The sequence below is a fragment of the Alexandromys fortis genome, unplaced genomic scaffold (assembly GCF_014885135.2).
Source record: "Alexandromys fortis isolate MF-2015 unplaced genomic scaffold, M_Fortis_MF-2015_v1.1 scaffold_70, whole genome shotgun sequence".
NCBI lineage: Eukaryota > Metazoa > Chordata > Mammalia > Rodentia > Cricetidae > Alexandromys > Alexandromys fortis.
The window spans coordinates 6,391,136-6,407,678 of NW_026067955.1; the positions used below are offsets into that span (position 1 = coordinate 6,391,136).

The 16,543-nt window shown below is 41.1% G+C and overlaps 1 protein-coding gene across 2 annotated transcripts; it reads right to left on the minus strand.

Annotated features, from left to right (window-relative positions):
- Positions 1-246: 246 nt before the first annotated feature.
- CUNH15orf61 (chromosome unknown C15orf61 homolog) lies at positions 247-4,797 on the minus strand. 2 transcript variants are annotated; one of them, XM_050152007.1, is made up of 2 exons: positions 4,372-4,794; positions 247-476 (listed from the first exon to the last, which is right to left on the minus strand). In XM_050152007.1, exons 1-2 carry the CDS (start codon positions 4,715-4,717, stop codon positions 349-351), a joined length of 474 nt encoding a protein of 157 aa, XP_050007964.1. In that variant the 5' UTR covers positions 4,718-4,794; the 3' UTR covers positions 247-348. The 2 variants fall into 2 exon arrangements, with proteins under 2 accessions (XP_050007964.1, XP_050007965.1); XM_050152008.1 differs by lacking the exon at positions 247-476 and adding an exon at positions 485-4,228 and having other exon boundaries at positions 4,372-4,797.
- Positions 4,798-16,543: the final 11,746 nt, after the last annotated feature.

Below are 16,543 nucleotides of genomic sequence, written 5' to 3' on the forward strand. Positions count from 1 at the left end.
AATGACACCGTATCATCTCCACTAAGTATTCACCATCATTGCTAATATCCAGCCTTAGAATCCGTGTTCATCCTCTCCTTTTTTACCTGCAGTTTAATCTAGTTCTAGGGAAACAGGAGTGAAATCACATGTGTTTGTAGTTCCCATTAGTTAGACGATACAAAATATATAATAATGTAGAAAAAGCTTCCCTTTTGGGAATAGTGATTCACCTTAAAAACACACACACACCATAGAAAGGCAAAGGTGTTTGCCGGCATTTTATTTTAAAGAATCAAAAATAAATATTTCACACACACACATGCATGGAACAAATTCATTGACATTTGTATTTTCCAATACACATTTTCAATACATGGCACCTTCATCTTCTTTATTTAGAAAATAGATTGTTATTGGTCCGTAACTGGTATGAACAGTCTCTGTGACTCTGGCAAATAACCAGGAGCCAAGTCCATATAATAAGGTCGGAATACCTAGAAAACAAATGAATATGTTACATGAGAAGATCAGTACTTATTAATCATGTACTAACATGTCATGTTACTGATCATGTAAACCGTCTTCAACAATGCTGACATAAAGTTATAGACACAGAAATATATGACTAGGTGCTCACTATGATTCCTGAAGAGCTGGACTTTATCTCTGTGGGACATAGTGGCAATTATGTGAGCCTAGATTTTTAAAACCACAGATGAGACTGATATAAACTTTAATGCAGAGCACTTGCTTAATTCATTATCTTCAATTAATTATGAAGTAATTTTATATTCTCACAAATAAGCAGAAAAGAGTATTCATTAATTTGGTTGTAAATGTCCCTATTTGCTTTAAGCTAAATTTACTAGGACCACTTTGTTGTTCTGCAAGTTAGATAGGAACACTGATGGATAAGGAAATTTTTGTTCAACTAAGAAACTGGCCAATTATCTTCAAAATCTAAAGCAAAATATAACTTTTAGGAATGTTTTAGTGTACCTGGCATGACAAAGAACTCTCTCATTATTTTGTAATTGATTTGAAAACAATCTTGTTTCACCTTATCTACATGGATTCCAAAAAGTCTCTCTCTTTCAAGATTGCCATTAATAAGGCTTTCCTGTTTTATTTGAGATTAACTGCTGTATGCTCTATATCAAACTGAACATATACTACCCAGAAATATGGATTCATATGCATATGATGCTATGTTGAATGCAAAACAGTTTTCCAGAATTCTTAACTTTTAAGACACTTATTTAAAATCAATGACTATTAACATATTAAAAACACACTGCATATATATGTGTGTGTATAAAACCACAGGCACACAGATCAAAAACAAACACTGTAGGCCTACACAAGTATTAATTTTATTGCTTCCATGTGGGAAATGGACAGAAAGAGGCAATTCAAAATGATAACTGCTCATTTGGAAAATCTCTTTCTAGTTAATAGAGAAACCGACACACATTCAGCACTGATCGTACTGCTGACTTTTCTTCCTTTGCTGCAGAATAGCCTCACTGTGTCATGCTCCCTTTGGACCTGTGTAACAGAGGAGACTGCACCAGCTGGCAATGAGTCGGTGGACTGAGGAGACAGGTGTCTCCTGCTCAGGTCCTTCTCTGCTTTTGGGAGCATACCAGGTTACAGTTTGTATTTTATCACCACAGAATCCCCTGGTGCTCCCAGGGAACTTTCTACAGTATACTGCTGTCTTTGCCCTCATTGTGCCCCAAAGAATCTCAAATGTTTCAAGGGGCAAAAACAAATCCTCAAAAACTATAATAATAATTTGCTATTTGCAAATCATTCATCAAAAAGATAAGAAAAAAGAAACAGAAAATCAAGCGGTATGCGGTGGGAAGGCAGGCTGACAAGGTAAGGCAAATGTAAAATGAATTCCAACATGACACTACCACTCCAAAATCTGAAACCCAATGGGATGAGGAATTTAAAAGGCCTTAGAAGCAATCATTAGTTTTCTATACATACTGAGAGTAAGACAGACACAAGGTACCTTCCAAACCAATACTAAGGGTGGAGTGTAAGGAATGGTAGTGACCCTGAGAGTTATTTTTTATAAAGTTTACCACAGCTTCAATTTAAATATTATTTTAAAATGTATACTTTTGAAAACAAATCATACAAATAAATGTCCCCCATTAATAAAGAACTAATTAATTATTACTAGTTAATAATAAGCCCATGAAGAAACCATTATCAGTCATGCTTACTGACAGGGGTCAAGTTGATAAGGGAGTCAGAAATTCTCTGTTGGAATGAATTGAGTTTTTTGTATTTTTTTTCCACCCTAGAATGCAGAGAATAATGTAATAACGAGGAAGCTTTGTTGCCTCTATACTTTACAGATTAAAAAAAAAACTGTTTGTATGCATCAAAATCAAAATCTTTAAGATTCTACAAGAAAAAAAAATTCAGACTACCAGAGACAGAGAACATCAAAATGAACTTGAAAAACAGTTCTTTGTATTAATAATTCATTTTGAGTTAACTGAACGGTAGATAAACTAATGTCGAATTAGGCACTTAGAACAACTGGAACTTTGTAGTAAGGTTTCTATTACTCATTTATTCCAAGTGTAAGTTGCTTTTCTTTAAATCTTAATTTATTTCCCAGCAGGATACTTAGGCTGATAAACCATCAGAAAATGTCGGTTCCGTGGGAGGGAAGGTGGAGAGGAAAGGGAAAATGAGTAAACAGAAATCCTTATTTACAAAACAGAAAATGAATTATTCTGATTACTACTCATTTAGAAGGGAGGACGAGGAATAAAATCGTTTGTATTCTTATTACCGACTAAGGACTTGATGATCCAGAGGGGCAAACTGTACATCACAGACTAGGATCCTGTTACTTAATTCACATTTCCCACAGTTCAGACAAAAAAAAAAAAAAAAAGGCAACATAAATATTACTACACTGGTAAAAAGCCCAGAAAAACATTTCAGAGTAAGTCAATCGTACTGAAGCACGCAGGGACGCGGTCTCCCTTGGCTGCACTTCCAACTCTTCTTCCCATTCAAAGCTGCATTTTTTTAAGAACTTCTAGAAGCCCCCAGACTATTAAATTGCTCTTCCACATTAAAAGACAAACAAAAATCATCCCCACATCTGTTGGATTTTTGAAAAGGTTTTATTTTCTATGTGGGAATGTGAATTTTTTTCTTCTTTTGGTGTCTTAATGCCTGACACCTGAAAGACAGCCATAATCATGATTAGTAATGCGACTTTTAAATGTGACATTTAAATACAGGACTGGGTCTATTCAGTTACCCTGTCCCTCGGCCTTACAGCTTTCCTATCACTCCATACTTGGAAAAGAATGACTCCTACTGATCCTGAAAATGCTAACCACAAACTCATTTTCACAAGTAGTCAGTACTCCAGCTTTCCCACATACTTTCAGTCTCAAGTTTCTAAGTCATCTCATAGCAACTTTACAAAAACCTCAGAAGTAGGGGGCATAGCTCTGTGTAGTCCTTCAGCCAAGTAATGAGACATTTTAAAAGGATTATATATACTGTTTATAATCTCTTTCCTGGATTAAGCCCAGGGCAGTGCCAGTGGGACAATAGTTCAAAAATCCCATAAGTGACATATGAGTTATAAGCAACACTGCCCTTGTCTTATTTAATTTAATGAACTATTGGATTATATATAATACTAGAACAGCTGTACAGTTTAGTGTAATTTTGGATAAAAAAAATAAAAACCATTTGGGTTATTCTGATTCGGCTTCCTTGTGCAGAGTTTGAGTGACTGAAATCGAAATCTAAATTAATTTTTTAGTAGCTATTAATAGGTCCGAAACATCTCGAGGGCTTGTATTTTTCCCTGATCTATAAAATGCTATCACATCTACGATCCATGATATTGACCTGCTGTTAAACCAAAAGGACGTGGACATCTACCGGGAGGAGTCACAGCCAGAATTAGATGGCCAGGAACACAAGTCCCAAGGAGGCAGCCTCTTTCAAATGCCTTTTTAAATCTAGCACCTGAGAAAATTATGATGCCTGGAGGGAACCTACTGCTCTTAGCAAAACACACTTGCTGAGATTTCACATAAAGAAGACAAAGAAACTTTAAAAGTCCGTCCAGTTTTTGTCCTCCAAAGGCTCCCAGTGACGAGCGCGGGAATGACTCCTGCTCAGCAACTTCAGGGCCACTGTCCAAGTGGGGGGCGTTTCCTGACTCGCTGTCTAAGGCAGGGTCCTCCTGCGTGGACAGAGGCAGGGCACGACCTCAGGGGTGATGCAGGCAGCCCACCGGGCCCGAGCAGCGAGCAGCGTGCCTGGGGACCAGCAACCGCCCGCCGGGCCGGAGGTGTGCCCGGGTCAGGCGACGGCGCCGCCACTCACCCAGATTGATGACCTTGAGCGCGGTGAAGAAGCGGTTCTGCCCGGCCAGGTCCTGCCACGGCGCTTTGGAGCAGTGGTACTTGATGAAGGGGAAGCAGCCGGTGCGCAGGACGTGGTAGTTGGCGCCCGGCACGGGCCAGTTGAAGTGCGACAGGCCGAACTGGTCGTTGTGGACCGCGCTGTAGGGCACGCAGAAGGAGGTCCAGTGCGGCAGGCGCCGCTGCAGCAGGTGCCGCGTCAGCACCTCCGAGGCGCGGGGCTTCGGGCGGGAGGCGGCGCCCACGGCCCAGGGCCTGTACAGCAGCAGCCGCAACGCGGCCTCGTGGGCCCTCCGCAGGGCCTCCATGCCCGGGCCAGGCCGAGGAGCAGGCCCCGGGCCCCTGGGGGCGCGCCCTGGGGGGCGGGGCCGCCTGGAGAGCTTGCGCACGCGCACTCCCTCCCCCTCGCGCTCGGCTAGGGCAGGGAACGCCCAGAGGGCGGCGCGCCGGGGAGAGCGGCCTGAGGGGGTCTGGGCTGTGGGGGCGTGCGCACAGCGGCCCTCCGCCTCTGGCGGACGGGAGGGCGGAGCGACGGCACAAATCTGAAAAAGTGTCACCCGTGACCTCAGGTATCGTTTGTAACCACGGAGCAGGGGAAATGCACATGTTAAACAGCCAACCTGAGCGACTGGCAGGATTCAGGCAATGGGCTTCAGGGAAATCCTTAGGGAGCCGGAGGTGTGCCCGGCCTTGACTTCTGGTGACCTTGGAATCACAGGTTTGCCGACGTCTTCAGGGTCGTGTTCCCTGAATCCTAGATAGTGCAAGATTAAAAAGGGTCCCAAGACAAGTGTGGTAGCATTTGCCCGTAAACACAGCCCTGAGAGGCTGAGGTGTGAGGATGAGGAGTTGGAGGCCAGCCTGGGCTACACAGAGGAGCGCCTGTCTCAAAACAAAGACACACCAATAGTGCTTCTCAACAATCCTGAAAAGAAGAAAGGAGCCTTCCTCATTCAGTGCCCTGAAGCTCAGAGATACCTGGGTAAATACCAGGACAGGATATGGCGGTCACCAACCTAACATAATCCAATTACTCCCCCCTCCCCCCCCCCGTTTTTTTGAGACAGGATTTCTCTGTAGCTTTGGAACTAGCTTTGTAGACCAGGGTGGCCTCCAGCTCACGGAGATCCGCCTGCCTCTGCCTCCTGAGTACTGGGGTTAAAGGTGTGCACCGCCACCGCCCTGCTTCAATTATTTTTATCTCTTACTGTAAGGAAAGCATTTCTCAAGCTTTATTGCATCTTGAGGTACCTTACATACCACCATTTTTCTGAAATATCGTTAGCTCATATTTGTCCTTAACTTATGTGGAGAGAACACATGGAAAGCACCTTATGCAAATGAGGTAATTATGTGTGTAGGAACCATATAACAATTATTATTTGCTGAAAATTCAAGACGGAATTTTTTGTTGTCTCCATTTTTTGAGTTAGTCAACAATGAGTTCATTCTACAAATATGTCAAATATTTACGAGGTCTTAGTTATGCAAATAGTTTGAACTTTATAAGATTCCTTATTAGATAACAATTTTTTTGCAGGGGCTGGAGAGATGGTTCAGAGGTTAAGAGCACTGGCTGCTCTTCCAGAGGTCCTGAGTTCAGTTCCTAGCAACCACATGGTGGCTCACAACCATCTGTAATGGGATCTGGCGCCCTCCTCTGGCGTGTGGCCATACATGGAGGCAGAATGTTGTAGCCATAATAAATAAAAAAGTCTTAAAAAAATTTAGGCAGAGGCATGATGTGTTTAGCTATGGAGAAGAATGGCTAGGATACTTGGAAGGAGATGGGGAAATGCTACGGTACCATCATCTTCAAATTCAAATCTTAAAAACAGTAGAGCCCCTTCCCAGACAAGAGCTTCGCAGAATTCCAACATATAAAGTAAATTATGAATGCAATGTGTTTATTTATAAACATTTATACATTTCTTAAATAGTAATTTAATAGGCAAACTGGCACTACATCAAAATCAAGGATGGTCCTGTTGTCTTGGGTTTTGTTTCAAGCGGGGAAGGGATTTGTAAGAAGTAAGTCAGGTAGATTAAATAATAAACGTGGGGTTTGCAGAACCAGACTCAGAAAGTGGCAAAGAGTGGAGGGAGCCTGGCCAGTGAAGACGTAGGTAAGGGCAAACCAAGAATTGTCGTAAAGAGGATGCCCACTCTCACTGCACCTTCAACTCTGGTTTGTTTTCATTATGGGACAGTAACAATTACAGCTGCCAACTGTTTCTTGCATCTTCTGCTTTGACTGACAACTATTCAGAAAAATCCTGATCTTTCCAGAGAAACCAACTATTTATTTATTTATTTATTTATTTATTTATTTATTTTTATTTTTCCATTCAAAAATTTACACTTCCTCCCCTCCTCCCATTCCCCTCCCATTCCCCCACTCCCCCTCCTTCCTCCCCCTGCCTGCTTGAGAGAGGGCAGGGAATCCTGCCCTGTGGGAAGTTCAAGGCCCTCCTCCCTACATCCAGGCCTAGGAAGCTGTGCATCCAAATAGACTCGGGTCCCAAAAAGCCAGTACATGCAGTAAAAACAAGTCCCAGTGCCTTTATCAATGGCTTCTCAGTCAGCCCCCCTTGTCAGCCACAATCAGAGAGTCGGTTTGATCACATGCTCATTCAGTCCCGGTCCAGCTGTATTTGGTGAGCTCCCATTAGAATAGGCACACTGCCTCAGTGGTTGGACCAACCCCTCACCATCCTGACTTCCTCGTTTCTTCCTCCTTCTGCCCTTCAACTGGACCTTGAGAGCTCAGTCCTTGCTCTCTCTGTCTCTGTCTCTATCTCTCTCCATGCCAGGCAAAGATTCTATGGTGATAGTCGAGATAATCATCAGTGTGATAGTGGGGCATGGACAGTTCAGGCACTCTTTCCTCTGCTGCCCAAGAACCTAGCTGGGGACAACCACGTGGACACCTGGGATCCCCTCTAGAGTCTCTTGCCAACCCTAAAATGGCTCCCTGTGCATATGAGATTTAAAAAAGCAAACTACTGATATGGATAACCAAGTATTACATAAGTTCACTGATTTTTGTCATTATGCAGGCTTTGAAAAGGCTAGTGAACAGACAGGGCGGTGGTGGCGCACACCTTTAATCCCAGCACTCAGGAGGCAGAGGCAGGCAGATCTCTGTGAGTACAAGGCCAGCCTGGTCTACAAGAGCTAGTTCCAGTACAGGCTCCAAAGCTACAGAGAAACTCTGTCTTGAAAAACAAAAATCAAAGAAAAACCAAAAAAAGCTAGTGAATAGAAGGACTAATCCTGGATGCTGCTGTGTTGGGTAAACCTCAGAACAGATGAACAGTTTTGTTAGGGCAGGCTGTTTGACTCTCCCCTCTTTTCTATTCTAATGTAAAAAAGTTCTTCCAATGAAAGTAGATAGGTGGGCCATTCTCCATTTTAGAATGTTCTACAGACCACTGTGTCACCTCACTAATATGCCAAAACTTGGGAGTCTTCTAGGCATGCAAATAGTTTGTCACATGTATGCATATTGAATGCTCTCCTAAATATTAAAATTCTCTCCTAAAAATCATTAAGGAGAACACAGTCCCGTAGAAAGATAGAGAACTGGACATATCAGAAATGAAGACATCCTCGTCTGCAATAAATGTGTAAAATGTGCATAATTTCAGCCATTGTTTGAGAAGTGGACATTAAAGTCACAAAATGATAGTATCACATACCCTTTAGAATGACCAGAGTCAAAAAGACAGAAAGTTCGAAGGGTTCCGAATACGGAGAAAGCTTTTCCAAAGTAGAGCAGTTGCATTTTTTAAAGACTTACTTCTTTAGATTCTGTTTGGGTATTTTGCCTGCCTGTATGTCTGTGTACCATGTGCATGTCTTGTGTGCATAGAAGCCAGGAGAGAGCATCAGATCTGTTGGGACTGGAATTGCTGCTGATTGGGAATCACTATGTAAGTGCTAGAAACTGAACCCTGGTCCTCTGGAAGAGCAGCCAGTGCTCTTAACCCTGAGTCATCTCTCCAGCCCCTAACTGGAACTTTTACCCCCACCCCCCAGCCCCTTCCCGTGTGTATGTGTGATAGGCTTTTTTTTGTTTGTTTGTTTTTTGTTTTTTGTTTTTCGAGACAGGGTTTCTCTGTAGCTTTGGAGTCTGTGCTGGAACTAGCTCTTGTAGACCAGGCTGGCCTCGAACTCACAGAGATCCGCCTGTCTCTGCCTCCTGAGCGCTGGGATTAAAGGCGTGCGCCACCACCACCCGGCTGTGTGGTAGTCTTGTTATATTTCCCAGGCTGACCTTCACTCACTGTGCTCTCACCTCAGCCTCATATGCATGACTTACGACACAGACTTGTACTACTCCTAGGTCTATACCTATATTGCTTTATTCGAGCTACTATAACAAAAAATGTCATTTGCTGGGTGATTTTAAACAACAGAAATGTTTTTCTAACCAGGGCATGCAAGGTATTGACCAGTTCCGCTCCTCTGAGAGTTTCCTTCCTGGCTAGCAGATGGCTGCCTTAGCAGGGTACCTCACATGGTGACCCTACTCTTGACAAACCTTCTCAGATTTCAGCTCCACATTATTGACATTTTTAACCTTTAACACCTCTTCTTGGGCCCTGTTTCCAAATGTAGTCACACTAGGCTTCACCATATGAGTGTGGATGTATGTGGAGGGAAACACATTCAGTCTACAGCAATACCTAACATAAACCATGCCTGTATGTTCTCCAAAGCACATGGACTAGAATATTTACAGCATCACTTCATATTTGTAATATTTGATCTATGAATTACACATATCAACTGTATGTCCATGATTTTATATCTTATTATGTTTTCAGTTGTGTGGGGCTTTTCCCGCACTTCTTGCATGCTAAGCAACTGCTCTAGTACTGAGCTAAGTACTCAGCCCTCATTGTTAGTGTTTATTAGGGATCTAGAGAAAGAATATCTCCTTATATGTGTGCGCATTTATTTTCATGTTGTTATTTTAGGGTCTTTTTGTTTGTTTGCTTTTTGTTTGTGCTTTGAGACAAGGTCTCATTGTGTTACCCAGACTGACCTCAGCCTCAGCAGCTGCTGCCACCTCAAGCTTTCAAGTAGCAGGAACTATAGTTGTGCCTCACCACACCCAGTTCTCATGTTTTTACAAGCTTAGAGTGAGATCCTGATTGCTCATGTAAAGTAGTCCTCGTTACCTGACATAAAAGGTTCAGTATATCTGAGGTTTCAGATATTTTCTGGGGATCTTGGGAGGTATCATCTGTAGATAGGCAGATGTATTGAAACAATGTGACTTAAAACAAAGCAGGATAAGGATGTAGATTTTAATTCACTTACATTCTCACAGGAAACTTTAAAGAAATCATACTGCCACACATATGTCAGCATGGTAGTAAAAGATGGAAGACATAAAAAATGGCGATTAAGTGTTTATGTTTAAGAATTAATTTAAAATTTCCTGTTTGGGGCTTAATGGCTTTTGGTTCAAGGAAAGAAGATGAAGGAGATGATTTTGTCTAATTCTTACTCCAGCATGGTTAGATGTAACACAGGTAGCCAAAATAATTTTAGACCCAGGCTTCTTCAGCACCCATCTCTGCTTAATGGTTCAATGCCCTCTAAGCCAAGCTTAGCACTGAAGTGGATTTAGGTACCCCTTACTGTAATGGTCTGTCCCATTCCTTTAAGAAACAAGCCAAACCCATTCCTTGCTGAGGCAAGCTGATTTTCAGCTTCCAATCTGAGTTCCTTCCTTTTCTAGAGGTAGCTTCTTTCTCTCCCTTCTCCCCATTTAACCACTGAGCTTTCCTTCTAGCCCCAGAGTGCTGTATTCTTATCCAGATCTTCTTGAGTCTTCTGCTGAACTCATTGGTATTCTGAAAGCTCCTAGGAATTGGCTGATTGTTGGGGCTGCTTTTGTAAAGAGTGACACTAAGAATTACTCTGGCAAAGTATTTACTGTTAGTGGTGGATCTGATGTTGTCTCCTTCACTGTGATATAAACCTCCCAGTGCTGAGAATAGGGATGTGATTTCTAAACCTTTGTGGCCCCGGTACCTAGTACAGCACTTGGCATATTGTAAGCACTATTCTTGAATAAGTGGGGATGGATGAAAGTGAATACAATTAGTGATACTGGAGAAAGGAACTTTTAATACATAGGAACAGTGGTTTTAATCTAATTTAGTTAAAATGTTAATTTGGGCGGTTGGCAAAATTAAACTGCAAAATAGGTATGAAATGTATCCAAGATCATCTATCAAAATCAAGTATAAAAACCCTGCCTCTGGCTACAAGTGAGCTTTTTATTAAAGGCAGTTCTTTTCCCATTGTCTGTTGAAAGCGTGGGCACTCTGAAACCTGGTGACAAGAATATGTGTTTATAACTTTGTAAACCAGACAACCATATATGCCGGTAGATAGTGGAGTCCATCACATGGGCATGTTCCTGGGATTGCAAATCTTCATAATATATAGTCAGTGTTTGGAGTCACCCTTGAAAAAATGGCCAAATTAATTTAAATTCATATAATGCATGGATGATAGTTATGACCCTGGCTACTAACCTTATTTATTGACAGATATATTTATGAAAAGTCTGTAACATGAACCATTTCAAATCAAATCCCAAAGATGTCTTTGGTCCGTTGCTGATCTTCAACTGACAGTGACTTTTAACCCTTTAGCTTTAACTGTCTCTGCTGCCTCCCCAGTCTCTATGTCAAGTAGTTAATGATCTATACACAAATACTGCCCTGAGGGAGCTCTCCATTTAAAGGGGCCCTGAATCATTTTATAATGGAAGTATAGCAGAGCATTCACTGGTTAATGATTTGTCAGTAAAGGTTTTTAAAATGAATTCCATGGTGTTTTCAGATGGAACAGGATTTTCACGTCTATCTCATTCTACTAAGTTTTCTCCATTGTTCTCCCATTTGGAGAAAACTTTCAAAAAGTTGATCTGCATTTATGATTTCCTTTGTATGAAACACCATTTTACCTGTATGTTTATTGTATGTCTTAAAAGTAACTGTAATGGTAAAAGTAAAATGGTGCGGTTTCCCAAGTGGCTGCAGCAGGCCATGAGACCAAGCTGCAGGTGCCTGAGTGGCGGCAGGTAGGGGGCAGTGGGTTCAAGAGCAGCCAGTCCTAGGCAGGGACAGTGCAGTTCCCCAAATGACTGCAGTGGGCCACGAGGGGCAGCAAGTCCCAGGTAGGGAGTCACATGGTGGGTGAGAGACCAAGATGGATAGGCACACCATGCAGAGTGAAGTTGGATTATGGAGGGGAAGAGGAGAAGGGGGAAGAGCAGAGAAAGGGGGTGGGAGAGAGGGAGAGAGAGAAACAGAGAGGTGAGGAAGGGGAGAAGTGGGGAGAAGGGAGAGACAGAAGCTGCTGAGAGGTGGGTGGAAGGGAAGGGGCTGAGGCTGGAAGCTGAAGATCAGTTTGCCTCAGCAGACAGGGGAGTGGGTGTGGCTTGTCTCTTCAAAAGGGACAGAGCAGACCTTACAGTAACCACAGAGAACTAATATCAATGTCATAATATCCATCAATTGCTGAACATTTATTATGTCTTGGTTGGTTTGCATCTACTGTCTCATGTAAATGTGCCAGATTGCGGAGTCTCCCAAAGACCACCAAGAAGTCTGAATCCGTAGGCAAAAGCAAAGAGACTTTATTCAAACTTGAGCTTGGACCCTCTGTGTATCCTAAGCAGTGATACCAGATTGGAGAGTTTTTATCATAGCAGAGGTTGTAAGGTTCAGGAGCCCTGATTAACTGACATTCGTTTAGGGGTAAGGGTGTCTCTTGGCGGAAGGGGGATAGATGTGTGCTGGGTTAAGGGATGTCTAGTAATCCTGTTTATAATGGTTGGAACATTAGGTATTTCCCTTGGAAGTTAGGTATTTTCCCCTTGGATGCTGATTGGCCCATCCTGGGTGTTGCCTGGGTGGTCTTTGTGGTCTTTTCCTGGAGCCAGGTATTACCTCAAGGTAAACTGAAATTTAGGCCTACTCTTTGGCTTCTGTTTAGCCTGTCATGGCAGCAGTATAGCCAAGCTGCCCTGAGCCCCACAGTAAACAGTTCTCAGCAGTGCATCATTTCTTTATTGCCAAACTGGGGAAATGATTTCAGGGATTAGGAGGGTAGTGTCATCTGCAGTCAAGAACAAGCTGGTACTAGGACTGGAATTTGAACCTACACAGACAGTACTATAACAAACTCATGGTTTGTCCACAGTTTAAAGGTGTCAGATTCAGACTTAAGTGTAGATAACACAGTCTAGCATCTCTGACATGCTGCATGATTACTAAAGAGTCAGGAAATATTGCACCAGGCAATGGTAGCACATGCCTTTAATCACAGCCCTTGGGAGGCAGAGGCAGGTGGATCTCTGAGTTCGAGGCCAGCCTGATCTGCAGAGCGAGTTCCAGGACAGTACACAGAGAAACCCTGCCTCAAAAAAACAAATAAAGAATCAGGAAATAGCTTTCTAGACTCAAAATATAGCCCATCTAGCCCAGAAGGTTGTCTGGATCAAAGAGAATTTGGGGTAAAAGGACATATGATAATTCTCAAACTGAAAGAATTTTTTTTTCAAAATTAGATTAACTACAAAATTTCCTGCAATTAATTATTCATATACATATTGAAAAGTACATTTAAAGATAAGTAAGAGTCATAAGTTAAGGAGTTTGCATACCAAGGACAGATCACAAATTCAAGTTTGTTGTCAAGTCCTAAGTATGGGTTTTATATGAGATGCCTGAGCTTCTACTGTTCTTTTTTTTTAATAATTTTTTGAAAGCTTAGAGTTTTATTCAAAATAAAAGTTTAGTTTGTCAAAGTTGCATTTTCATGGAGAGAGCATCTGGTCATAGCTCAGGTGGCTGTGAGTATTACTGCCGCTATGGATACTAGGCACATTAATCCAAGCCAGCATCTTAGTGAACTACAACTTGTGGTTCAGCTCTTCTTCTTTTATTCCTTATTGCTGTTTCTAATAAAGCAAGATGTTAAAGCTAACTGCATGCTCTATTAATTATATGAAGGTGAACTTGAATCATCTTTGTTACTGAAGATGATTAATAATTACTAGTTCTGCACATGTTTCTGGTGCATTTCAGTAAATAAACAGGGTACATTGTTGGGTAGTAATTGATTAATTAGCACATTCATCCTACACAGCTCAGTGGTCCAAGGATGCTGAGTTTGAGATATTGTTCATAATTATTACAGGAAACAAATCTGCCCCATTTCTCAGTTTATTCTTCTGCACACTATTTTTTGTTCTAAATCGAATGCTTAATGGTTCAAAAACTTATAGGTTTATTCAGATAAATCAACTCATGAAAACTTGCAAGTCATAATCTCAGAATCTTGTTTTTGTGTGAACTAGGGTGAAAACCTTTATAAGGCTAATTTTAACATTTAATCTTACTGTTAAACTGGATCAAATACTGTAAATATAGGGCACTTCCCTGCCATGCAGGAAATGCTCTTTGCGCACCTATGCACAACAGGGGTACTGGAATCTCATTTGCTTCCCAACTACATCAAATAAGCTGAGGATTGCAAGTGCCATCAAGTTGGCACTTTGCAGAACCAGTCACATATACTGTGGAATCTTTAGAAAAGTGTAGCATTGTGTATCAGTTGCTATTTTAACTCTGTGTCATTTAGGACTTTTTTCCTTCTAGTTACTGAGCCAGCGTATAATTGAGAGAGAGCATAGTTGAGAGCTTTGGGCAGGGGCTCAGGAATTTCTCAGGTTTCTATCTCTGTATTCTCTCTCTGTGTGTCCTAGGGTTGGGCCCAGGACTTCATATTTATTAGTCAAGGACTCTACCTCTTAAGGAAATTATGAGCCCATCACTTCCCCCTGTTTAAGCATGAATCATTTATCTGTAAAATGATGGTACACTGAAAAGCCCAGGCTTCAGACACAAAGAACCCAGCCTTGCATCTAGACGCCATATTTCTAGTTTTACTCCTTAGGGCAGCAAGGATTTAAACTTTTTAAGTTTGTGGTTTCTTACCTTGAGTTTATTGTAAGATTCAAATAAGATGTGAAAATACTTTGGAAGCATATAAATATTAGGCATTTTTCATATTGTTTAATAACCTTTTTAGTTAGTTAACACTGACATGATGCAGTAAATCCATGTGTACTGGGATGACAACAAGAGCTTTAAAACACTTATTGTACTGTTACTAAAACCTTAGTAGGTAAGGATTTCTGATGTGACTTCATAATTAGTTTTTAAAAATTTATGTATCTGCATATGTGTACATACAGATGAGAGTGGGTACCCAAGGAAGCCAGAAGAGAGCATTATATCCACCGGAACTGTAGTTAGAGGCCATTGTAGGCTGCCTAGTGTGGGTACTTGGAACTAAACTCAGGTCCTCTGCAAGAGTAGCATACATCTTATCCACTGATTTTTTGTTTAGCTCTGATTTTACAATTTATTCCTAAAGGAAAGTATCTGAAAAACAGTATGTCAGGTATGATCCTATTTAAAACATTTTATACATGAAGAATAAATCATTATATAGAAACTCAACAAATATTTTATGAAAGTACAAATGTGCTATGTATTAATTAAATATCCTATTAATAAGTAATGTTCTAGAAGATGTATATGTATATACATGTTTGTATATATACATATATTCAAGCTTACAATCTGTTGGGTGAGATAGACAATAAAAACAAGTCTATTTTGTAATATATAATATGACATGTGATTATCAGGTACCCTGTAGAAAAAGAAAGCATGGTAAAGAAACAGAGTAGTATTAGTACTGTGTTAGGGAGGTGCCTACCTGGTCTGGTGAAAGCTGAATGAAGATTTGAATACTACAAGGTAGTGACTGGCTACTAAGGAGTGGAATGCAGTGTAGAGGCCCTAGGCCCTGAGAATAGATACAGTCTAGAATTTTGACAGTAGTTATTAAAATTTTTATGATTTTCTATTTTTTTAGGTTTTGAAGAAGCTATGTGGCACTCTGTGTTTTTTAAAAAATAATATACACAGACTTTTATAACTAGAAAAAAAAATTAAAACTCTGTGAAGTAATCTTAAGTGTTCCTAAGTAGGTTTAAAAGTCAATATTGTTTTTGTCTTCCTGCGTTTAACGCCAAGACTCTCTGAAGAGATCATGAGACATTTATAAAGGGCAATTTCTGTCTTGTCAGTGAGGTTAAGAAAGAATTTTAGGCATGATAGTACATGTTTTTAATCCCAGTACTCCAGAGGCAGAGGCAAGTATATCTCTGTGGGTTCAAAGCCAGCCTAGTCTACAAAGCAAGTTTCAGGGTAGCCAGGGCTACACAGTGGGAAAAAAAGAAAGTATTTTAGGTATAATTTGTATCATGACAGATCAGGGTGATTCTCACAGACTATTGATAGAGAATTGTCTTCCTCCCAGCTGCTTCCTCAGGCTTTGGTCCATGGATGTCAGAACAGTTCCTTGTGCCTGCTTATAGAAGATGCGGCGCAGAATACACAGGGACATGGTAGGATGTTATTAGAAGATGGGAGTAGAATGCCAGGCAGAAATAGTTTTACCACCAATGTTACACATCTTGTAGATGTAGTCATTAGGGACTGGGTCAACTACATAGCAAAGTAGAATGTTACCAAATATACCATTCTCCTTTTTGATACTGGTCAGAGGTAGCACTTCAGCTCTTCATTCTATCACTAAAAGGCAGAGATAAAAGGAAGGTATGCTCTGATTTGTACTGGAATAAAAATGCCAAATATTTTTATCTTAATTTCTAGTCCATATGACTATACCAAGATATAAGTAAAGGGTGTACATATTATGTCAGCTCAGGAAAAAATTACTTAGAAATAAAATGTTTCCTTTACTTTAGTTGATTAACAATAACTAAAAGTGTAACATGAACGGGTCAGGCCTGCTTGTTTGTTGGGGTTTTTGTCCCGCCCGGTAGCCCACAACTGTTTAGCCCCAAAGAAAATCACACATAGGTCTCCATAAATTATAAGCTGATTGGTCCATTAGCTCTAGCCTCTCACTGGCTAACTCTCACATCTTGATTAACCCATTTTTCTGATCTATGTTAGCCATGTGGCTCAGTACCTTTTTTCAGTGGGGCAGATAACATC

Excerpts from the sequence above, each read along its gene's own strand:
- CUNH15orf61 (XM_050152007.1), bottom strand. The coding sequence starts at position 4,717 with ATGGAGGCCCTGCGGAGGGCCCACGAGGCCGCGTTGCGGCTGCTGCTG. Across the intron at positions 477-4,371 it reads GCTCAAGGTCATCAATCTGG|GTATTCCGACCTTATTATAT; the intron begins GTGAGTGGCGGC and ends TTTGTTTTCTAG.